We start from the raw sequence: 24,232 nt of genomic DNA, 5'->3' as shown, positions 1-24,232 counted from the left end.
TCAAATGTCTATGCCAGTCAGTCCAGCATTTTAGGATAAAATAGGGGCAAGGTCTTCTTTTAAACGGGGCAAGTCAGACACTGACTTTTGCTGAGGAGACTGGGCTTAAACAATGAGAACACAAAGGTGCAGTTACACCCCAGAACAAACAAGCACAACTTTGAAAGCAAACACAGGACTGATATTTTCCCATGTTAAAGAACTGCCTCTGACAAAGCATTCAGGACTTGTCCATTCACCCAAAATAATCACAGCCAAGATTCAATCCTTCCCTTCTCTCCCTACAACCAAACACCAGTGACAGCCCATTTCTCTAACAGATTTGGACCCAGGCTCCGAAGCCAAATGTTCTCAGTGCCTCCATAATTGAATTCTTGTTCTGGACTTCACATTCTCCTTTTCTCCAATAATATTAACTGTACACCACTTTAGGAGGAAGACCTCGGCACAGAGACATATTAAATAACATCTCACTGTGCTAATCGCTCAGGTGGCTTGATAGGGAATCTGTGCTCCTTAGACTACCTGTTATAGGCAATGAAAAGGGACAGGCACCTCCAAAGAGCAGTTCAGAACAGGACTCTCAGTGACTGTACTGGAGAGCAGAGTAGCCTCGTAGCTCAGACATCCAGGGTAGATGTCTAATGCCAGGCACTGAGAATACTCCGCTCAGCTTCACTTTGTAATTTTAGTGACCTGGTGCATAATCCTGAAACCTGCCCAGCTGCCCTGAGCCTTCTGCTCAGCTTCCACAGCCGTCTTCTATTGCTACCTACTGCAAATAGCATCACACTGTGCAGCAACACCTGGCTCCATAGGACCTTGGGTTTTTTTCATATGTAGGAGCTGTTCTCTGTTGTTCAAGAGTGAGTCATGTCTTGTTCAGAGTATCATTAAATCTTTCAATTAAACATTGCTCAGTAATCTATCCAACCAGCATCTCTGAGTCTGATATAGATAAAATTTTTTTCACATTAATCCAGTGAGATATGCTAAGGAATCTGTAAGTACGTGCACCGTCTGCTCTGGGGAAAAAAGTAAACACAGTCATACCTTAAGCTTTTAGAACATCAAATCCAGATTCCAGACAATATTAAAACCTTCCAGATTTGAGTGAGACTCACCAGTCAGTGCTGCCTTCTACTGCATTTAGACAGAGAATTAATCTTTATACTCAAAGCCTTCCAAAAGTCGCATGTTTTAAAAATAGCAAAATGTATTTCTTTTGAAGTATGGGCTTGTTACAGCTATTTAGGAACCTCTTACTGAACTCACATGGATCTTGAACCTCCCCTGGGGATGGTTTAGATGTCGGTGTTCATTCATTTACAGATTGGACGCTGTCCAGGACAATATTGCAAGAAAACTCATGATGTCCAGGCTTTCTTTCTTTCTTAAACAGGATTTTCCGTGCAGTTCTCTACAAATAAATCCAAGGTTAAATATGATGAGTAGGGCAAGAACGCAGAGAAATTCAACCCAGTATTAGCAATGCATACTGCTTATTGGTCAACAGGGTATTTCTCTCTAGTGGCAAGGGGAGTATATAGTAAAAACTTCACTTGGGCAGTGAGAATCTCATCTTGCCCCAATTCCATCACATATTCCTGTTCCTCACCACTGACAGTAAGTGTGCAAAGGTCGTACTCTTCATCAGCACAAAGGCACATGCTGCGTATCTAACCCTATGCCATCCAGACACAGGGTTCAGGCAAAAGCTTATGACCCCAACGGGTTTAATGTTGCCTTTCACTGGATATTCTTTTGTATAAGAAACAAACAAGCTCTCATACAGAAGCAGGCAGCTGAAACAGGAACAGCCACCCTAAGAAAGAAGGCAAAAGGGCAAACCTGGAGGAGAAGCTAATGCATTCGAGGTTTCTCCTGACTGAAATGTTGGGCTTTGAAGGTGCGGGGAGCAGGGTAGTGCTTGGAGCAGCTGTGTGCTCCTATGGTCTGACAGGAGCGGCCTTCTCTCAAAACCAGGCAGAACCAGATAAACTCTACAAGAACGACCTTGAGAAAAAAAAGCTGGTGGAGTGCTTCTGGATAAAGTGCTGGCTGAAAGGATTGAAATTGCATGCAGAGAAAGTGTCTCCTATTGTCTAATTCCTCTTCTGTTCAAGGAAACAGAATTTTGTACTTTCTTTGTAAATAAAGGGCTGCATCAAAGTACCTGAGTGATCAATTTTGCCTGCTATTAGAAACAATCCGCTGGGCCTAAAACCATCTAAGTGCTTTGGTCAAAGACAGGGAATAAAAGCTCCATTCATTTCCTCATGCAAAGGCAACAGCTTCATCCCTTTGACTGCAACTGCACAGAGCTTGAAAAGCCAAGGATGCGTGAAGCGTGATTGCTATGACTTATGAAGTGCGGAACAGGGGACATGTGCTGTGGACGAGATGACTGCTGACACTGCTTTGCCCTCAACCTTGTCTTTCACTGACATAAGTACAAAGTAGGTGTAAAGCAGTTACCAAGTCAAACTAGTGATTTTGCCCTGGTGGAAATGACTCCAGCAATTAGGAGAATCAGTTGGTGTGAGCACACAGCCCTATCCATGTTTGTATGCAATGAAGAAAACACAGATGTGACCTTTGTCAGCCAGTCAGTGCACTAATTAGTGTCAGAGATAATAACGGTTAAACATGAAAATCTGACCTATATATGCTACAAAAGAGCAAAAGGCAACAATTTACTTAAGTCTCTGTTATACTGTTAATGATTACAAGCTGAAAAACTAGACCATAATGCAGGAAACTTGTAATTAAAAAGCATCAATTATCATTTTCTCCTTGTAGGGGGCATTAGTCAGGTCCAATTTCCACAGTCCCATTTGGTATACAGAGAGACAGGTAGGACTGTTCAACAAGGCTCAGTGCCGGGGCCTGCACGTGGGTCCCAACAACCCCAGGCACCGCTGCAGGCGTGGGGAGGAGCGGCTGGGAGCTGCCTGGCGGAAAAGGACCTGGGGGTGTTGGCTGACAGCCGGCTGAACATGAGCCAGCAGTGTGCCCAGGTGGCCAAGAGGGCCAACGGCATCCGGGCTTGTTTCAGGAATAGTGTGGCCAGCAGAACTAAGGCAGTGATTGTCCCCCTGTACTCAGCACTGGTGAGGCTGCACCTCAAATCCTGTGTTCAGTTTGGGGCCCCTCACCCCGCGAAGGCCACGGGGGGGCTGGAGCGTGGCCAGGGCAGGGCAGCGAGGCTGGGGCAGGGGCTGGAGCCCAAGGCTGGGGAGGAGCGGCTGGGGGAGCTGGGGGGGCTCAGCCTGGAGAAGAGGAGGCTGAGGGGAGCCCTCATCGCTCTCTGCAACGGCCTGAAAGGGGGCTGGAGCCGGGGGGGTCGGTCTCTTCTCCCCAGGAACAAGCAATGGGACGGGAGGAAACGGCCTCAAATTGCGCCAGGAAAGGTTTAGGTTGCATATTAGGAAAAAATTCTTCACCAAAAAGGTTGTCAAGTATTGGAACAGGCTGCCCAGGGAAGGGGTTGAGTCCCCATCCCTGGGGGAATTTAGAAGACAGGTAGATGTGGCGCTTAGGGACGTGGTTTAGTGGTGGGCTTGGCAGTGCTGGGTTAACGGTTGGACTCAATGATCTTAAAGGTCTTTTCCAACCTAAACTATTCTATGATTCTATGATTCTATGACCGTGTGATTCATCCTGGAACAGTCAGAAAGAAATCAAGTCAGTGGGAAAAGATGAGCTTCAGAAAAAAAAAAAAAAGAAAAAGAAAAAGAAAGGAAAAGGAAATAAAGATAGTTAAAGAAAACCCTTTCAGTGTTTCTTGTTTGACAAAGCATAGGTGTGTGTCAGGGTTGTTTTCTAATAGGGCAGCCTTGCCTGCCTCCAGCAGTGACTAAACTGGATTTAAGCAGCGTACACAATGTTCTGAGGTTTCAGGGCTGAGCCAGCTAATACTTTCAGTCATGCTGAACATACCGTCACTCTGTAGAGATCAACTGGTCCCCAAGGTCCCTGGGAGGAACATGAACCTCTCTTCATAAGTCTGCATATTTCCCCTCTCTGCTCCCTTAAGGTCTCTGACTTCCAGCCAGGGGGGACAGATTGTCTGGAGGCTGTTACAGGCTCAGCACCCACAGGTGGAACCAGTTTTTCAAGAGTGCCAACGAATGCTATAAGTACATTTGGATTTCTTCTTCCAGCCCTGAGGAATACCCTGAGTCAGGGCTGAGCTCTGTTCACCAAAATTGTCTGGAAATTGCAGCCAGGGAGGTAGTTCACTCCTGTTCTCTTTGTCTATATGCAGGCATTTCCAGGAGTCCAGGGCAGTGCAAAATCCTAAATTCTTATCTGGAGGCCACAGCTCCAGTGGCAGTGGCCACATGTGGTGAGAATTACAGGAGTATCAGGCACAGCAGGTCCAACGTGCTTGTGAGAAGTATTGTCATTAATGGCCAAAGTAATTGAAACAATACGGGCCATCTAGTCCTGATCAGCTGACTGGCTGATCTGGGCACAGTCAGTGGCTAGAAAATTTGATCTATCATTTTGCATGCAAGGACTGCTTTTAGACACAGTTGGCTTTACCTGATTTCAGCTCTGCCATGGATCACACTGCAGAATCACAGCTCATCTCCAGCCACCTCTGAGCTTTTACCTCATAACAGCTTTTGTAGCTTTGGGCATTCCTAAATAAGAATGTCTTGCTCTTTAAATCTCCCGTTCCTTAATGATCATGGAGTTGAAACAAAAAATATAAAAAACAACTCAAACTAATAAAATCAAAACTAAGTTTTGCATTATGGAGACTTTGTGAGATTTTCATTATTACCGTGCTTTAAATAATTTAAAATTATTCAAAAGCGATCTATATTTCCTATTGACAATCTCATGTTAATTTAATAACCTGCGTGGCTGTAATTTTCATTAATTGACTTACACTCTGACCACATCTTCATAGACTTGACAATTTTTTCTTCCATTAGACTCTCAGTCTATTATCAAGCAGGAATGCCAAGTTCACTCCTTCCAGTAATACCATGACTCACCCCACTTAAGCCGAAGCCCTCATCTTTGTCCCATTGATGTCAACCTCTCTGTCCCCTCCACTCCTAAGGGCAGACCAGCAGCTCACGTTTTCACTGCCTTGGAAGCACTTATCCCCAAACAGAGCAGAGTTCCCTAAGGAAAAGCTGGGGCTGGAAAGTGGGGATTGCATTTGGGAGAGGACACATTTCCACAACTTACTGCTGGTTGGAGCCTGAACTACCGCAGACGGTCCCACTAGGGAACAGCCTGGGTGGATGGTGAGAGCCACAGGGGAGTTCAGGCACTTGGCACGGATTAGTTCCATGAAGACAGCAGTCAGTCAGGGACATCGGTTTGGCCGCTCTGAACAATATGAAGTTCACAGGCGAGACTTCTGCCCTTGTAGCACTGTCTCATTGATTTGCAAAGTGAAACTGTCAGTTGCAGTGGACACTTGGCTCTGCGTGTAGTTAAAAAATGAATAAATAAAAAGCGAGTGCAGAGGATTTAAAGCCAAGCTCTCCCTATGCAAGTATTGATAAGAGCTTTGTGGAAACAGGCTATTTCAGCAGCCACAGTTCCTCTCCAAGCACTGAACGGGGCTTGGATTATGCCAGCTAAATAACAGTGTAATATGATGTTTTCTTTTGAAGGCACACACTCGCAATGTCAATATCATCATCTGTTAGAGCAGCTGCCTATCCGACAGGCCCCTCAGTGCCTCGTGGCTACGCGTCCCCGTGCAGGACTAACACACCGACAGCAGCAGTTGAAATGAACCTATTGTCTTCTTGGATCAATGGTGCTGTTACCTGCAAAAGTACTTTTTATTAACAGGTATATTTTCTACGTGTCCTAGCGGTCACAGGACTACTATAAACACATGAATGTTTGGGACGAGCCACCTCCACAGCACTGATTCTGCCACAGCACATTCCCCAGAGCATCGCCAACACCGTGAAGTGTGGAGCCGTTAAGGTGACTGGGCTGATGGGCTGTTCCTTCCCAAACCTGCCACAGTCTGGGGGAGTTCTCTCCCCCAGCCCTGCTCACTCCCCCCTCTCTTTCCTTTTATCTTCTTTTCACTTTCTTTCTTCCCTGTAATAAGCCTTCATGCCAAGATCTCCTTTTATCTCCCAAGTAAAACATTAAAACAAAAAGACAACTACAGAAAAATCAGGGCAGTAACCAGAGGACGGTGAGCTGTCACACTGGTCACTCCTGGGTTTTGTTCCGTGAAAAAATTGCCGCATTTTCATTACGCAAAAGGAGGCCCTGATTTCATCTGGTACTCTTACACATTCAAGATTACACAGAAATATATTACTAATCTATTAATTTCAGTGCCAGGTTCTATCTTTACTGTAAGTGATAGTTTATTTGCAGAACTACTCCTCAAACAATACCTTTTGGATCTGAATTCCTCTTAACCTCGACAATGTGGTCAGACCCAGGATACCGAGTGAGGTCCGTTTCTAACAATCACCGTTACAGCTTCTGGCACAGTTCAGTGCTACTGCAGATCCCAGGGCGATCGGGGCATATTCTGAGTGCCTTCGCAGTGCCTGCCTAGACCTTTGCTGATTTGTGCTAAATCTTTCATTTCAGTTTCATGTTGTTATTCTGTTTGTCATCAGACTTTGCAGGTGACTCCCTCCCTGAGAAAACCGTGATTTCTTTTGCTATTAAATTTAAAACTTAACTACAGTGATTATTTCCTGCAATGGTGAGAATTTTTTCAGCCTTCCCACTCTGTGGCTGGTGAGAAAACAAATTACCTGTATAAATATAAATGCTCGCATTTAATTGGAGCTTCCCATGCAAGCCACATTCTCATGATTGCTAGACTCTCTAAGCTTTTTTTCATGGGAGCACCTGTGATTCAGAGTGGAGCATTTCAAAGCATGAAGACAATAAGCCCCGTTCTTTGTGATTCTTTAGACATGACAACTTGCTTTATTACCTCCAAATAACAGTAAAAGTGATGTTTATTCTGCTTTCAGCAGTCTATTCAGAAAGGCCTTGAAATTCTAAATAACAACATGTGCTAGCTTTTTATATCTGTACTGATACTTTATTACCTTCAGTTTGATTTCTAGTTTAATTGGTGGGTTTTTTTCATTTGATACCTCTGTTTTTCTCAAACTTTGTTTCCTTTCTCTGTACCTGTCCTCTCCCTCACAACAGAACGGCTGTAGCCAGTCTGACAGCATTACTTCCCCTGCCCCCAAAAGCTGGGGGCTTATGATGCAAGACAGCTTAGTGATGCATTGCAACATTAAGAACTTGAACTGAACCACGCTCACAAAGAAGCAGTTAGAACAAGCACGTAACACCCCAGAAAAGTAAATAAAATTTGGGGTTTATTCACCCACCGATGGACAGGGTGTTTACTCTGTGCAGAAGCAGTGCCCCAGCATTTACAAACAATGCACTAACCTATGCGAGAGTAGGTGGTGGCCATGGCTGGGAGGTTTACACTGCGTTTTGAAAACTGTTCTTTAAGAGTGGCAGAGGTCCAGATGAAGAGATCATACCGCTGCAGGAATAAAAGTCATAAGGCTCAGTTTATGCACGTAGGCGTAAGAAAGTTAGAACCTGGCCCAGAAACCGGGGTCGGACCTGCAGCCCCCCGCACACCGGCACCCTGCTTGCCCCGCCTGAGCCCCCTCCAGCCCGATGCAGGCAGTCCTCAGGCACGGCAGGGGCCACCCCGGAGGCAGGAGGGACCCGTCGCCACCCCGGTCGCCCCGCAGGTCCCTTGCCGCCAGGGGTCAGCACCGGATCAACGCCGGAGGCCGCCGGGTGCCGCGGGCGGAGCAGCAAGGCGGCGGCAGGGCCCCGGTGACACCGAAGCGGTGGCAGCCGGGCGGCCCTGGCCGGTAGCTGCCAGCGCGAACCGGGCAGCACATCACCACTGATTTTCCCACGAAAGGGCACACGGAAGCATACTTACATTAGACAAGACAATAAGCAGCTGCTAGTTTGCTGAAAATGAGAAAAAATTATCAGTGGCAAGGAAGGAGAGGCTGTTGATTTAAAGCATTGCTGTATCTCATCCCTAAAGCCCCTGCTCTGCAATAGCGAAAATATAAAGTTAACCAAGTAAGGCAGTGGAGTGGGTAAACCTCTTCCTGAGCGTGCTTAGTGCAAGCAGGATGCGGTGCTGTCAGGGGATGTTCCATCCCTTTTGTCTTCTCAAAAAGTATTTAGCAACACACCTCATTTTATATTTGCTGAGCTCAACTTGGTGACAACACAGAAATCTGAATTTTTGTGGCTGTTTTTCAATTACGTATTGTTTGAGCTCTAATCTGAGCTTTAATCCATTTCAGTAACGGATTCAAGACTTATTTCCCAAATGTTTCCAATGGGACAATGAGGCTTGCTTGGCATCCGGAAGACACGCTCATAACAGGACATTTGGACTCCTTGTGTAGCAGTTTACTTCATGGGCCCATTAACCTTGTCTTCACTGGAGATGTGTGCTGATCTAATGTCCCATATTTTAAAATATTTTTGGTATATCTGTAAAACAAAACAGAAGTGCTCAAAGCAGTGCACAGCACTCTAAGTGGACAGTTCAGGTATGTTTCAGTAGAGCAAATAACTATTATTACAGGCTAAATCCAAAATAGTTTAGGATTATTCCAGCCAAGAGACAAGCTGAAATAGATCAGTGAATTGTCCCACTGCTGCTCCATCATGCCCAGATGACATTCTGGAACTTCCCAGAAACCAGTGCTTTCCTGAGCTGTGCCAGGGACTGTGGAAACATTTGTGGAGGAACTTTTATCTTTGTAATTTAGCAAAGGACTTATATGAACGCAAGCACTCCCATGCTCCATTCTTAAACCAATTAAGTGCATTTACCTGCTGCTAAACTGGTTCATAACAACAGATCTAAGTGCCTGGAATTACTTGTTGCAGAGATGACATCTTCCATATGTAAATTTATACAATGTATCTATATGGTTCATTGCTAATAAAAAATTTTACAGGCATTCATTTGCAAGTGGTCCCTACTATGAACATGCGAGATCCAGTGCAAAGTTCAATTCAGAGTTTTCTTTATTAAAATACCTTTTCACATTCCTTATACTAATGCATTTGTGTGGACGCTCATGGGATGCTAGAATGAACATTTGTCAACAGAAGAGTGCTGTGAAGTCAGTCATTCGTGAAAGGCTTTTGATACAAACAACATTTGCATAGGGAACAATAAATTAGAGATATTAGCCAGTAACTGGAGCTTGAAAATTTAAATGTTTGGAATGAGGATATAAAACCCTTTTGTATTTCTTGCTGGTTTTGCGCCTTTGATGCAATGCTTAAAGCAGTAACTATATATGTATATACAAATCCATGTCCTCTCTTTCACTATTTTCTAATTAAAATGAGAACCTTCTTACCTGTGGCCCAGATCTTGTAGTAAGTTAATCTGCAGTACGAAAAGGAGAGCAATTGCAGTATCAAAGACCAGCTGGTTAAGGGGTTGGGGACAGCACTTTTTCTGTTTTGTTTTGTGTTCTTTTTCTAAACTAATGCAACTGAGATAAACATGGGCTGCAAAGATTAGATCCAGGTCCAAACTGGATCCATGTTAGTGGTTTATCATACTATAGAGAAAAAGGATAGGTATGGAGTTCCATACGGGACAAACTGGACACAAGTACGACTTCAGGTTTCTCCTAAAATCAAAGGAATAAGGATTATACATAACAGGATTTTCAGGTACAAACTCACTGACCTGGGTGTAGTATATCCACCCACTCAAGACCTATATTTTGCATCATCCAAAATAACTGTGATGGGCAATCATTCCTTGAAGAACCATCACACCAAACTAACCAACAAGCATCAGAACTTTTAAAGGGGAAAAGCAATTTAGCAAAGAATAAAGAATATTTGTGCCTCTACTGATAGAAGCACTTAGTAAAATACTGAATCTCTGAACAGTTATTCAAGTTTTTAGAGAGCCCAGAGCTCGCTCTTCCGTTAGGCCCTCATTGAAGTGTAGCATCCAAGTGAGCTATAAATTAGCTGGCTCCAAGACCGGTAGCAGTCCAGCTGCTGCAGCACAGGGAGTTCAGCGCAAGCTGCAAGATCGTGTCAAAGTCCCTACGTGGGTGGCCAAGCTGTGCTGAGCTCTGATCTGCCACAGTAGAGTGTTACTGATTGATGACCAAGTTAGCTAGTTTAAAGCAAGCTTAGATATTTCTACATCCTACTAGCATCACAGTAGTTACTGCACTGTAGAAATGTACTTCCTCAGCTGTAGCTTCCCCTTTTATTTCCTCAGAGCATGATGAATTGGAGGCTAGAAAGGCAAAATTGCATTAGCAGGAGAAATTAAAGATGGGAACCTAGGTCAGTGGTTTCTAGAGCCACTTTCCTATGAGAATTTTTATTTGTAATTTTTTCCATTAAATGCTTTAGGAACAGCTCTATTGTTCCCCCTGAGGAAATAAACTTTGAAAAGAAGAGCCTGGCAAACTCATAAATAAGTGCTGCAGAGCTTTTGAAACATTTGCAACATCTTCCATCTTGGCTTGTTTTCTTCTCCCAGCTGATGTTTGAGATGACTGTTCTAAGTAGCATCAGGATGCCCTTGTATTCTCTGTTGGCAATAAGACCAAAAAAGAAAAAAAAAGTATGAATATAAATGTCCCCCTGCCCTCTCCTGTCCTTTTTGATCAGTACAAAAACTTTAAATATAGTAACATATTCCTTAGAGCACTCTACAATGAGCTAATAAATACTCACAGTTCCCTGGGGAGATATTAGTATTATCTTTATCAGATAAAAAAGGAAATAAGACAGTGGGAGATTTAGGTTAACAATCACAGGCTAGACTGCAACACTGTTAATCACCAACATCTGCAACTGGGCTCTTACTGATAGAAGTCGGATTCTTATGGGAGCTGCTGGCACTCAACAAATCTGAAAGTCAGATCCCTTATTTACTAGTAGGTGCCCAGTTGCCACAATTAGGCCCCCATCTTCAGTCGCACAAGAATGAAAACCTCTTCCTAAGAAGCACTGGGTATCTCAACAGTGAGCAATGCAGTGTTCAACTTTTAGACACCATGTTTCTACAAGAGTCTGCTCCTTTGAATAGGTTATCTTCAGTACACAGCAGGGACATAAAAACCTGGCACTGAGAACCACAAAAGGCAGCACGCAGATAGAGGAGTCCTCTACGGTAGCCAATGGGAAAGGGCAAAGAGAGATCCCGAACTTCATTGTCGTTACATTATATGACAGAAATAATTCTGTCCACTGAGGATTCACAACGGTCAGGTCTTTCCTGACATCAGTTATCAAAGCAAGCCTTCCTCCAACAAATATCTGCTAAGAGTACGTGATGGCCTCTAACCTAATAGTTTAGTCTGTCAGCACTGAGGCGCCTAATTCCTTTTGTGGACTTACCCCCAAAGGATTTGCCCCATGAGTCAGAGGCAGGAATTCCTGGTTTATAATTCAATGTTTATTTCAGAGTATCACCTTGTTTTTCATATCCTGACTGCCTGAAATCCCCCCCCCAATTTTAAATGGACACATCCTTCGTCTTCATTTCCTGTCTGAAACTATTGTGCCATGTTACCGTGCACAGTTAGATACATGCCAGGTCCCCCTTCGGAGCTCGCTATGTTGTGCTGGCAATGTGAAGCAATTCCTTTACCACTGAGAATTTACCAAATACTTTTGGGATCACTTGAGTAAGATGAGAAAGTAGCTGAAAAAACCCCCGAAATTTTTCCAAATAGATTTGAATTGTACAGGTTTCTGTCTCAGAGGGTACATTCTGAGGTTGAACAAATAGGCAGCTAAAAGTACAGCACGTCCCGACTAAATCTGCCAGTCCTCATGTAGCCCTAGGACAGAATCAAACAAACAAACAAACCAACACACGCACACATCTAAGAGGTAATAGGGGAGGAGGAGATATGAAGTCAGAATGTACCGCTGAGGTAAATTTGACACAATACCAATTAGTATTTGGCGAAGTGGCTATCTCATTGTTAAGATATTTCCTTCAATATGTTTTCAGAAACTGGGACCATTAAATAACTTGGAAAGATTGCCAGCACTGATTTCAGGAAGGAAACCTCCTCCCAGTTCCTCTCTAAGTAATTCATTTCTTTTGCAAATACTTCCTATGGATGGCATTTAAGATATAAATTTCTGAAACAGAAGGGAAAGAGGGAAGCAACCCCCAACCCAAAACTTTAGGTTCATTTCTACATGACCTAAAAGTCCAAGACATTCAGGTTCAAGGTACTCTGGACTGCAAATCAGTCAGAACCTGTACTGCAATTGGGCCTTTATACAATTCAAATAATTCAAACTTTAACTGACTGTTTTTCTAACGCACCATGTTTCTTGACATAATACAAACACTTTCAATGCCTCTGTGTAACACAACACTTATTGTCAGTACATAGTGTTTACTGAAGCCCTGAGCTCAATTTTTTAATGGTCTCTCAGCGAAGATGAAGCAAAGTTCCTAAATTTCCATGCTGGATTATATTTATTCTGACAGAAACTATGTAGGGGCAAATGCACAAGAGCAGGGCTAGCACTCATTAAAATGATTTGCTTCATCTTTCTTTTCCACAGTGCAGTACTCTGTTTTGCCTGTGACTTCTGGAAGATCAATGCAGAACTGAGTAAGTTAACAGAGTTTATATCTGAGGAGTGGAACCCACGTAGTTATTTGAATTTAGAGAGTAGAAAGGACAGCAGGATCTGATGTTGAGTCTCCGCCATCATTGCTGAAACAGAAAGGTTGCATGTCCTGTCTCTGAAAACACAGTTTTTCGCAGAACACTACTCTCTCTGCGGCGGTGCCCTTTGTCCCACACTTCTGGAATACCTATTACTTCCTAAGCAGAGTCAAATGCTACAAGCTTTTTGACAGGTCACTATAGCTAAGTAATCCATCTGGCATTTCATGCGATCAAGATGACAGCTGACCAGCCTAGCTCCTGAAGGCCTCCTTTCACTCACAAATTAAGGGAGTAGCAGATGGAAAGCAACTTCACCTCTGAGCCAAATACTTCATTTGGCTATAAAGAAGCAGAACAGCTGGGGAGGAAGTTTAAGCCACTCGATCACTTTATAAGAAGCATTTTCCTTTTCATGAGTAGGATCAACAACTCCTCATTTGGACCAAACCTCTGAGGTACCTCACAGTTAAGCACTGTGTGAAAATGAGCTACAGAAAAAAAACAGTTGCAAGAAAATAATGACAGAAAGCACTTAAGTGGCTCCCTGCCTCTTCTGTACTCATCTGTGTTGCCTGAAAAGTGCTGAGAGGCAAATAAGGGGATGGAAAATCTATAAGGAAATTTATCTGACCAGTCCAACTTTAGGTCACTCCTCTGGAGAGTTCAAAAGAGCGATGGTGCTGCTTTTTGTCACAGGCTTTATTGGAAATAGAAGTGGGAATTTAAGCAGCAGAAGATGGGGAATCTGTTTTTTTTTGCTATGTCCTTTAAAGCACTAATAATTCAAAAAAAGGAATAGTTACTATCTTAAGTACATGAACAGTATCTAAGCAGGGGACAATGTCACAGATGTGAACTGAGTAAGGCTACTTCTAGGAAAACTCAAGTAAGATGTGCAAGTGTTATAAAGCTGACTTTTCTTTGGGGTGTTTCTGAAAATGGGATTAGTTTTACAGAGTAAATAGTTTATTATTTTCCTACTGTTAACAGGAGTTTGTACAGACAACACAAAGAAAACACTGCCCTCAGCTGACACTTTTCTCCCTTGAACCTAAAATTACGTCATAGATTGTCTGGTTTAGCAAGCTTTAATAGCCCAATTAATTATGATGAAAGTAATTTACATGGGGTAGTCAGTGTATTTTCATTGAAGCAGCCTCATTATACTTCCAGGAGAGACTTTTTACTCACTTTTGGCCACAGGAAAAGAAAACAAAAAAATCTTCATAAAACTTTAGTCTTTCATCCAATGTCCATTGTAAATTATGTAGGGTGTGGGGAAAAAAAAAAAGGTAAAAACTCCTCCCTGAGCTTACACAGATGTCTATCATCACAGCCACTCTTGACAATTTTTCCTTTTGTGTTGGACAGGGACAAACTTTCTTCTGCGTGACTTTCCAAGGAATGCCTGGTATAACCCAGAGGAGGGTTCAGCTCCATTTATTTTTAGAAAATTGAGAGCAAAGAATAAAAGCAAACCTTTAAACTAAGAGAGACAATGATACTATAAACCCTACTGGCCTGTTAATACATGTCTGTTTATTGTAACACAATCTGTGACCTTCAGTGCACTGCCAGTGTCTGTAAATAATACAATGGGCTGCTTTTTTATCCCATGGGGGTGCGAGTGCTGATGAAGCCTTTCAAAACTCAAATGGATGCCATAAGCTGACGTAGACTGTGCTATTGTGATTCTTATTTATGAGTCTCTCTCTCTCTTTTTCTTTTAAAATACAAGTTCCAGAGTCACAAAGTGGACGGCAGAAAAGACACCCAGTCTGCATGGTTTGAGGTTGGATCACATAGCTTATCTAACATTCATAAAAGTACTCCTGAAATGTAAGTTCCCTGCCTCTTAGATCTCTTGAGAGCAGAGTAACAGCTCATTCGAGACATGTATTCTTTTTAAAAAAAAATCCATATTTTTTTCACTGGCTTCTTAGCCCTATAAAGCTGTTTACCACCTGCAGAACCTTCACAAAACTCCTAATTGTTTAGCTGAGATCCTCCATCTATGGATGGTACTATTCTCACCTCTTGGTTAGAGCAGCATAACTGTGACATAGCTATGTACTCTGAGGTAAGAAATTGCTTGCCTTTAAAATTTCTTACAAGGTCTCAGTTTTCACCACCAGCCCTTAGAGTCATCCTGCTTGCTGTACCAGTGGATGAAATTGAATCCAGAAGGAAACAGTCACAGACAGTGAATAGAAGTGACTTCTGCAAGTTCAGGTGATCAGCCATTCCTCCTTAGTTTAACTCTTCATTTCACGTCTTAGGAAGGACCTCGCTTCTCTGGGTATTCCAATCACAGAATGTATGTGTGTGCATGTGAGCAGGCACGCCCGAGGAGATTCACTGGCACTAAACACCCTATGGATTTTACAGATGGGAATGGAACAACAGCTCTGTCCCCGGTGATACATTAACCAGCTTAGCAGGTTTTCACATGCAAATCTTGAGTGCCTCAGGTCCATCAGGAACCTGAAGCAAGCAGCAACCATCCCCAACCTTGTGCCATTCTGTAAGCATGAGTGTTTGTCACACACATATCCGCAGCTGTGCAGGTGCTCAACACAACTTCTTGGAAGACCATTATTTTTCATCTACCTCCTGTTACTAGCACTACCAAATACCAGTCCATTCCATGGACTTTTAAAACAGACCATTCCATAAAGATAGTACCGAAAGCCTGATTAGTAAGAATATGTATGAAGGGATTGCCCCAATAGCTGTCCAGTAAAGGTCCTGAACAACAAATAAACAATTAAAACGTAGCAACGCTACGTAGCTATGTAGCAACACTGTCTCACTAGATACACAATAATCTCAATCCAATCTCCCTATATTTAACTGCTTGCATAAAAAGTATACTTACAGAATGCCTGTTTTCCACAGAATCTGCAAAATAAAATACAATGTATGAATTATGAAATGGTACATTGCAGAGTAACCAGTTCTATGTTCTGGAAAACAGACTTTTATGTTTAATCTAACTTTTTTTGTTCACTTTGCAATGATGTAAAATTGCTACCTACAACTAAGGTTCAAGCTCTGGTCCTAAGAAGTATCCAAGCACTAGGTTAATTCAAGTACATGGGTGGGACCAGAAATTTCAAAGACCATGTTGAACAGTACATGTTTGACAGCTTTCCTGATTATGGTTTACAGCAGAAGTCTCTACTGAGAGCACAAGCTGTTACTGGACAAAAAAGAATCTTCCTTTTAGAGGCAAGTTCTCATGAGCATTATACTTCCTCTTCCAATTCCTTGCCAGGAAAATAACGTACTGCAGAAATCCGGTATAGGATACAATTTTCAGAGCCAAATTAGATCCTGCAAAGACACCTGAAATTTTATTAATAAAAAGATGCTCATTCCCAAGGAAAGCCTGAGAGCTAGCAGGCTCTTTCCATATAGGATCAGTGAACTTTAAGATTAGATCTTAGGCTTTTTTTTTTTAAAAGTGGATTTAGCTGTTCAGAAGTTTCACAGAATACCTTCAAATACTAAAATATAAATATTCCTTTGCCCTCAAAGTGAGACAATCTAGAGACATGAGGAAAGTAACTCTTCTTTTAGAAGAGGACTTCAAGTCTTGTTAAAAGTGCTCTTTTGTATGATCTGTTAAGATATTTCACATGTGACAAAAGTAAGTGCTGAATCTTGAAGGGCATTTTCTTGGAAAGTATATAAAATTCAGTGGAGAGAGGTTTTGTCAAGGAAATTCATCTAAGGCTGAAAGCAGAGGGTTTGGACTAGGGCTCTGGTTAATCTTGCCAGTATTTTTTCTATAAATGTGGGATAGTCTCTGAATCTATATTTTTTCTAAGCTTGTATTTTTTTAAATAGCAAATAACAACACCAATCCTCCCATAGGCAGAACACTTACGTAAATTTTGAAAAGCTCTCCGAAATCATTAAATGAAGGATATTATGAAAAGTACTACTACCATAAAGAGACCTTAATAAAGGTCTTTTAGAAACTCCTTTGCCCGCCAGCAGAAGTAATGAGAAAACCGAACACAGGTGAATCTAACTTTGCAGATAACAATGCTAAAGTCTCTTTTTCTCTCTCCTTTATGATTACATCCATGTACATTTGTGGTACAGTTAAGCTTGTACAGTTTCTACCATCTGCATTTTTATTACATTAGAATTGTGATTCTGCTTCACTGAAAGCAGCACCATGAACACAGTATACAGTCAGGCTGCAATTCCTAAAACACAGAGAGACTACATGAATGTCGCTGGCACTGCACACTACGAGTTTTCTCCAAGACAGTTCTACCCAGAACTTTTAGCCTAGGAAAAGGATTAAAAACTGAGGTGACTACAGCGCCTTATACCAGTGCATAAACTTAATTTCAGTATAAAATTAATCGCAATATTTGGCAAGATTGATCCCTATATATTTAGCCAGTTTGATAAGAAACAAAATAAAAACTTACATGGAAAACACCTAAAAGCTTTTCATGTCCTGAAAGCTGACAGAAGTGAACAAAAACACTGCTGACCCAGTGCTACATCAAAGCTTGACTTTAAGTGGACAAAACTGTATGTAAGGTTTATGAAGTGAAGTATTAACGAGCTGTAGTTTAGTCCTCTGTCACAATGTATTGTGCTTACAGGAAGGAGGAAATGAGAAATTTTGTATAAATTCCAAACTTCACACAACGGGATGTTTGCTACCCCAATGCTACTAGGTCACAAGAACAGATATCCCGCCTCCTTGTTATCTGTCACCCAGATTCAAAATAGTGTGGCTTTCTAGCTACGTATCATATCTCTACCAGGAGAATGTCATAATCTGTGTCCTTTGAAAGTGCTACTGGAAGGCTATATGATTTCTAAAAGGTACCAGTCACGTAAGCCAGCATGTAGCCTCTAATGACACCACAATGATATGGTGCTTTTGCTGATTCTTGGCAATGTCAGTCTTTTCACAAACTTTTTATTTCATTCCTGTTAAAAATATGAGGTCTTTTTTACTTAAAACACACTGGTTTTACTGTGATGAAAGAGAACAGAGAGATTTTCAAATGACACCTGGTTTTCCCTTACTAACAAAAACAGGGAAATGAGATATGCTGGATTCTAGTCATATACAGAAAAATTGGTCAAGCTTCCATAGCAGGGCAAACAAGAAGCTGCATATTTCATGAAAGGAATCAAAGCTGAAGGTCTGGTGCTGGTGATTTCTAAAAAGATTCCAAAGTCTAATAAAGGTAGGTGTTTTTATGGATTTCTGATGGATTTAAACTCTTGCTATTGCTTTTAGTTGATGAGGTTTTAAATTCAAAGAACATATTTTTACAAAGGAATACATTAATGGCAGGAATTTAAGACACTGTCATCCCCACCTGCTCTGCCCTTTCTCATTGCTAGAGGTTATGGGGAAGAGAATATATGCCTAAACAGTTGCAATTCATAATCCATCCCAAACCCACCTCCAACACTGGTGAAAGCTAAGATGCTAGATTATCAACTGAAGGTGCTGAACTGCAGACACACACTACATTCTGCCAAGCCTTTTGTTGGAGCAGTAACTTCTAACAGAGAATCTTGGCAGGCAGCTTGGGAACAGCTCTTACACAGGGGCATGCACGCAATTCAGCTTTGCATTTTAGGTTCAAGCAAGGTCAGAAGCTCCCTGCATATTTGTGTCTTACTGAAACCATCTGGCTTTGCCTAATTTTTGGCTGAAGCTATTGTAAGAATTTGGCTCTGGAATCAATGTCTCACAGATCCAGGCTTTGGTCTAGAACACATCTTGAAACCTAAAGAGCCAAAGAGTTTTTATTTTGGAGAAGGGACAGGTTATTTGCATGATTTCGGACTGCATGCAACTAGCATGTGCTCATAAGGCCCGAGTTTTGGATAACATAATCAATCTCCAGACCCTCTGAGCTTTCTCTGTGCTGGAAAAGGTGTTCAGTGGGAAATTCTGGCTAAGTACAGAGGTGTTAAGCTTGAGGCTCAGTAGCAGGAAAGTATTTGAGCAGATTTCCTGATTGCTAGAACTGATTTCTAATAGTTTGTTCCAAACCACTGAATGCAATGGGGATTTCTCATGCCTCTTTCCACTGGGATATATTTATTTTTCCATAGTACATTGTTGGTTGCAATAGGAGTCTTAGAATTTCCTGTCTCACCACTGCAGTTGCTTCCAAGTGACCAATTCATTTTTCCAGACTTAGCAGCATAAAGGCTGGCTCCGCATTTTGTTCACTAGATTTGCATTTTCCTAATAAATTAGGAATAGTTATCTTGCAATAAGCCGCTATGAGTTCAGTTCAGTGCACACCAAGATCAGTGCAAAGCCTGTCTTCTGTGAGCTTTGGATCTGATACACAGCAAAGACAGAGTTCACTGAAGGAGCAAGAATGTGCTAATACATTGTCTTTCACAAGAAGTGCCCTGAAAAAATGTAAGGAAAAAACATAAGGAAATCTGTGAACTGGAGTTGGCTCTAGTCTTCTCAGCAATATGAACAGAACTGTGCTACCCCAAGAACTGGGATCAATGTTGAGGGAAGGGGTGGAGCTGAGATAAAGAACCAGTATGGAGATCCTTGGACTTCCTGCCCCTACTGCCTCTTGGGGAGATGAAAGGTGTGATGGAAGTAAACCATGCATCTAACAGAGCCTCCAGCCACCCAGCTGAACTTAGTATCTGACACACCCTGACCCCTCCCTCAGGAAGGGCATCAGCTGCCAGCCTAGCCTGTTGGGACTCCACACAGGAGAAGCAGGCAGCAGGGTCACAGTCATTTTATCATTCTTGGCAGTCTGTTGATTTAGACATTGCCTGTTTTGCTTAAGTTTCGGACTGTCTCAGTTCCTTCTGAACAAAAACCAACAGCTCTGGGACTGGGCTGGATATTCCTGACTCCCAATATACTTTGGTCTTTTCATAGAGCAACCAGAGGAAGCAGTATTTTAAGGAAAGTAGTTCATCCTGATATGTGTGAAGGACTTTTAGACAAAGGTGTTATTGACCTGACTGGTACTAATTGTGACCATTCCCCAAACTGCCATTTGGATGTAAGGTTTGATTTAAAGCTGAGGCTTGAAGCTTTAGGTATGTTATGTAAAATACTAAAGTAACAGCCTAGTGCTCTAGAAAAGGTTTTAAATCAATACCTGGGTGAACATCCTGAACACTATATCTTCTTTCTCTGAATTAAACTAACCTTTCAATAACAGTGCAAGGACAACTTCATCTCTTTGAGTTGCTTCCAGAGACAATGCTGGTGATCAGCATCCTCCTGAAACCTCTCATTATATCAGAGGAAATCTAGCATCCAACTAAAGAGACTGCTATTCTCTATCTACAGTACTATTATTTGACTTTCAATCAAAATACACCTGATGACTTGAATTTTGCAAATGACCTGCTTTTCCTACTCTTAATGGGTTAACTGTAGCTAACCACATGCAGGTCTTCTGAGATTTGAAATGTGCATTTGACAGTTTGTTTCTGTCTGTCTGTCTTTCATGTAACACCTCTTTAGGCCTGGTACTCAGAATAAGAAAAGCAGCACAGCAGATGGGATGGGAAGTCTTACCATAGTGCGTGACGGAGACACTAAAATGATGGTAACAGGAGATAACATAGCCAATATGAGGAAAATAAAAAGAAATGGAATAATGACAGATGCTCAGCACACTGCCAAAGACCTGGGGCTTGGGAAAGGTCAGAGTATTATCTGCACTATGGATTCATGATTTGGGATAAGGACAAGCAATAGCTGTAGAACTCAAAATACAAGAGAAGCTGGCTACTGACATGGCATCTGCCTTACTGGGGCCAGCAGTGAGAGCCCTCAGAAGAACTAAGAGGAAAAATATTTTAGCTCAGTCAGAAAGAATTGCATCAGACATAACAACTACTGACAGCTCTTCAGCTTCCTCTCTAGTGGACACAATTTCTGGAATGCACAGACAACTCCTTGAAAAGACAAAATTGCTTATGAAGCACTCAGTTCTAATTAAACAAACCCAAACCACAACAGTTACGTACAAACAAATAATAGTAAAATGTTACATAGGTCTTAGGTGTTAAATTTGTCAAGCTGTGTAGCTGACATCAATTCCCAAATTCACACCGTTTCCCCAGAGGCCACGTTTGTCTGTCCCATTAACTTCCTGAAGTAGATTGTACTCTTGGGCATTTGCTCAAAAATGTCAAAGAATATTCAAACATAGTGAAGATCACAATGGTAAACCAACTTCTGCACCCACTAGTAATGTTCAACATCTTTCACAACTGGCCTTTAATACACTTATATTAACACATATTAAAGTACTTAAGAAGATAGTTCTATTTCCTAGGGATCCTCCACTGGATTTACACTTTGCCACCTTGCAGTCACACAGCCTATCAAAAATCCAAGTAAATTTTACATTTAAATAGACTGTAATATAGCTGTCCAAAGCAACTGCATAGCTGTGATGCACTGCTTATCTAATTGAAACACTTTTCCTGTGTATCAGTCAGGAAAAACAGACGTGATTAAAACAATAAACTGTTACTATGTTTCCAAGAATAACTGAAACTGTAGAATGTTATGCATAAAAGAGCAGGTGGACTGCAAGATTAAGGGGCGTTTGCATATCATCTGGCTAATTCAGCTCAGTCTTTCAATCATATCTCATTTTATTGTAGTTCCCACTTCATGGCAAGTACAGTCTTAAAAGGGCTTTGAATTATAGCTCTGCTGTACCAGCCTTGAGTTTACACTACAACTCACAAAACATCCTTCCAGTATATAACACTTTCCGTTATGTCAAAAATAGGAATAGTGAAAGGTGTAATAATCAGCTTCACACCTTGGCAGAAAGCAAGCGAGGGGTTATACAATCAGCTTCTGCAGCTTGTTACAGGTCCAATTCACACTCACTGGAAAATGTTTCAGCACATTAGGGGCCTTCGGGTTCAGCCCTAAAATGAGATGGTTTTTTTCTCATGATGCTGCCAGGTGATCCCACATGAAGTGAAAGGCTGTGAAAAATGAGTACAACGTACAGGCTCAGCACCAAGCCAGGAGTCAGGATTCTGAAATTCTGTTCCCAGTGTTGTCACTCTCTAAACACGTTGCCTTAAACAAATGACCTAATCTCTCTGTTTATTCAGCTGTAAAATGGAGATTAAAATTGCCTTCTAAGTCCTCACAGGGGAAAATTAAGTAATGTTTTCTAAAGTACTTGGAGACCCTCACATGAAAGATTCCCTAGAAACAGAATACTGTGTCAGAGCAGGTGGGAAATCCCTTATAAAATAGAAAAATAGCAAATTAAAACACAACTATCAAAAATTAAAAATGGCACATAACAAAGCCACTTGGTAACATGGATGGGGACAAAAACCTGAACAGTTTACAGCCCTAATATTTACAAATCTACACTTCCTAACACAAAGAGAGGAAAGGAAATCCTTTCTGATTTAGTCTTTGACAAACTATGAAAAACTGCTTTTAACCTACTGTCTCTGAACTCATTACTGCCAGAACATTTATAGACAGTAATTGCCAGTAAGCTGCTAAAAGTCTGTGTTACAGGAGGTGGAAGGGTAGAGTGACTGGCACATACAATCTGAGACACTTTTTGATGGTGCTTAAAACAAACCACCCCCCCTACTGAAGTGATCATATTGCTTTAAAGATTTTTAGAGTTTGTTGTGGGAGGCTTTATAGATATTTGCTGGAGTTATATCCAGAACCAGTGTAATATTTTATAATGCATGGCAAACGTGCTCAACTAAGAGGAAAAGTGTTGTTCATGAGCAGTTTGAGATAATGCAAGGTAGCATCCTAATCCCTAACAGGGCATGTTCAGCTCCAGATTCAGATCCAGATGTACGGCCCAACTACTTAGCAGATACAGTACAAATGGGGTGATGAAGTAGGCATTATAAATATTAATCTCACTGCATTAAATATCATTGGTTTATGAGAAACCATGAAGATGTTATACAATTTATCAACACCTGTGATTTCGTAGCTGACCTTCAGTATGTTCCCATGTGACTTGGATCTCTTTTTTTATGGCATTTATCTTCTAAACTATTCAGTCACAAATTTATCCCTAATCTCTATACAAATGCTTCCTTTATGTGTTTAATTTTTCACTAGCTTACTTACCATTATTAGCTTTTCTGATTTCACTATAAACTGTTTCAGTCCCCTTCTGTACAGGAGCTGGAAAATGTATTGGCACAGAATCAATTTCTTTTCTTTTTTTTTTTTTTTTTTGTTTGTTTGTTTGCCTTATGAAAAGCTCCTTAAACAAACAGAACACACTGTTTTACTTTCAGAGGAAGTAGTTACATAAGCAGCAATGAGCCTGTGGAGTCTGTATGAAAAAGCAACTACACCCCCTCCCCAAACCCAGACTGTAAGGTTCTTAGAGAAAGATGTCTCTCCTTCTATACAAAAATGATGACGAAAACAGGCTTCCCTTTCTAAATTTGACTTTAACATTCTAATAACCTTCTCAGCTTGAATTGATACTGCTTTAATTTTACAGAGCCATCTACCACTAGAGAAGAGTTTCTCTGGATTCGTTCTAAGGATTTAGGGATCCTAGACCTGAGGAGGTCTATCATTTGGAAGACTAACTACACCCCCTTTTGGCAACTAGCCTGATTAAATCTTACAGGCACAAAAATAATCTAATTTGCTGTTCTTTGTGAAATGTCTCGGAAGAATATTTGCAGATTTCACACTGCACAGCTTCTATTTAGGTGCCATCTGGGAAAGGTCTCCTCTCAGTTCCTCCGTGTGGCGGACTCTTCTATTAGTGCACTGAGATGGGTGGGCATAGCAGGAGTGAACGGCTAAGGCGGCTTGCGGAAAGATAGAAAGCAAGGAGAAAAAGCAGACAGAGACACAGCTCCTAGGACACAGCTGGGATACAAATGCAACATTAGTCTTAGACACATACTCTTCAGACCCTAAGGTTTACAAATAAGCCCCTGTCAGCCTCTGCTCTTGTTTGAGATGGAAAACAAAAAGTTCTTCCTTTTTTGCTATCTGACACCTGTGAAAACCTATCCACAGAGTTTTGATACCAAACTACAGGCACTTACCCCAGTAGGGAAGGGGCAGAGCCTTATCTAAAGGCCTGAAAACAGCAAGAACTCAATTTCACTATGGTCAGTGTAAACACAGCTCTGGCTAGTAGGAGATTAGAACAATTTGCTTGATTTCTTGCATGGTTGTAGATTAAGAATCCCTGAGCAGCCATAGTAAAGCAAAGTGCTCCAGAATTCTGTGCATTTAAAACCACTTTCTTCATTTGGTATAAAGGCCTATGCAGGCAGGGTCTACATGCTTGCTGTTCAAGGATCTCAAAGTGGTTTAGAAACATTCATTCATTTCAGTTAAACTCTGTCTCTTAGAAAACCTCAGAATTCTATCAATATCACTTCCAATTTCTGTGGATCTTCAATAAACCAAGAAGTTAGATTTTTTCTAGTTAAAGTTAAAAAAAAAAAAAAAAAAA

General features: G+C 41.6%; 2 protein-coding genes across 9 annotated transcripts in view; both read right to left on the bottom strand.

Annotated features, from left to right (window-relative positions):
• TEX2 (testis expressed 2) overlaps positions 1 to 8,890 on the bottom strand; it is a 73,344-nt gene extending 64,454 nt beyond the window's left edge. The window contains exons 1-2 of the mRNA XM_082327022.1: positions 7,432 to 8,890; positions 1,276 to 1,420 (exon numbers count right to left, since the gene is read on the bottom strand). The gene's annotated coding sequence lies outside the window, so the exon portion shown is untranslated. The remainder of the gene's footprint in view (positions 1 to 1,275; positions 1,421 to 7,431) is intronic.
• A 155-nt stretch (positions 8,891 to 9,045) lies between these two features.
• The window catches only part of PECAM1 (platelet and endothelial cell adhesion molecule 1), a 35,632-nt gene continuing 20,445 nt past the window's right edge, over positions 9,046 to 24,232 (bottom strand). For 2 of the 8 annotated variants that reach the window (XM_082327028.1, XM_082327031.1), the window contains 3 exons: positions 22,870 to 22,926; positions 15,604 to 15,626; positions 9,046 to 10,612 (listed from right to left, as the gene is read on the bottom strand). In XM_082327028.1, coding sequence (XP_082183154.1) covers positions 10,583 to 10,612; positions 15,604 to 15,626; positions 22,870 to 22,926 — 110 coding nt within the window. In that variant the 3' untranslated portion in view covers positions 9,046 to 10,582. The remainder of the gene's footprint in view (positions 10,613 to 15,603; positions 15,627 to 22,869; positions 22,927 to 24,232) is intronic. The other 6 variants (XM_082327029.1, XM_082327033.1, XM_082327030.1 and 3 more) reach the window with 3 other exon arrangements.

The sequence above is a fragment of the Platalea leucorodia genome (genome assembly GCF_965183815.1).
Source record: "Platalea leucorodia genome assembly, chromosome: 14".
NCBI classification, from domain to species: domain Eukaryota; kingdom Metazoa; phylum Chordata; class Aves; order Pelecaniformes; family Threskiornithidae; genus Platalea; species Platalea leucorodia.
Note: the sequence above shows the minus strand (reverse complement) of the source record. Positions and strands in the feature narration are given on the sequence as shown.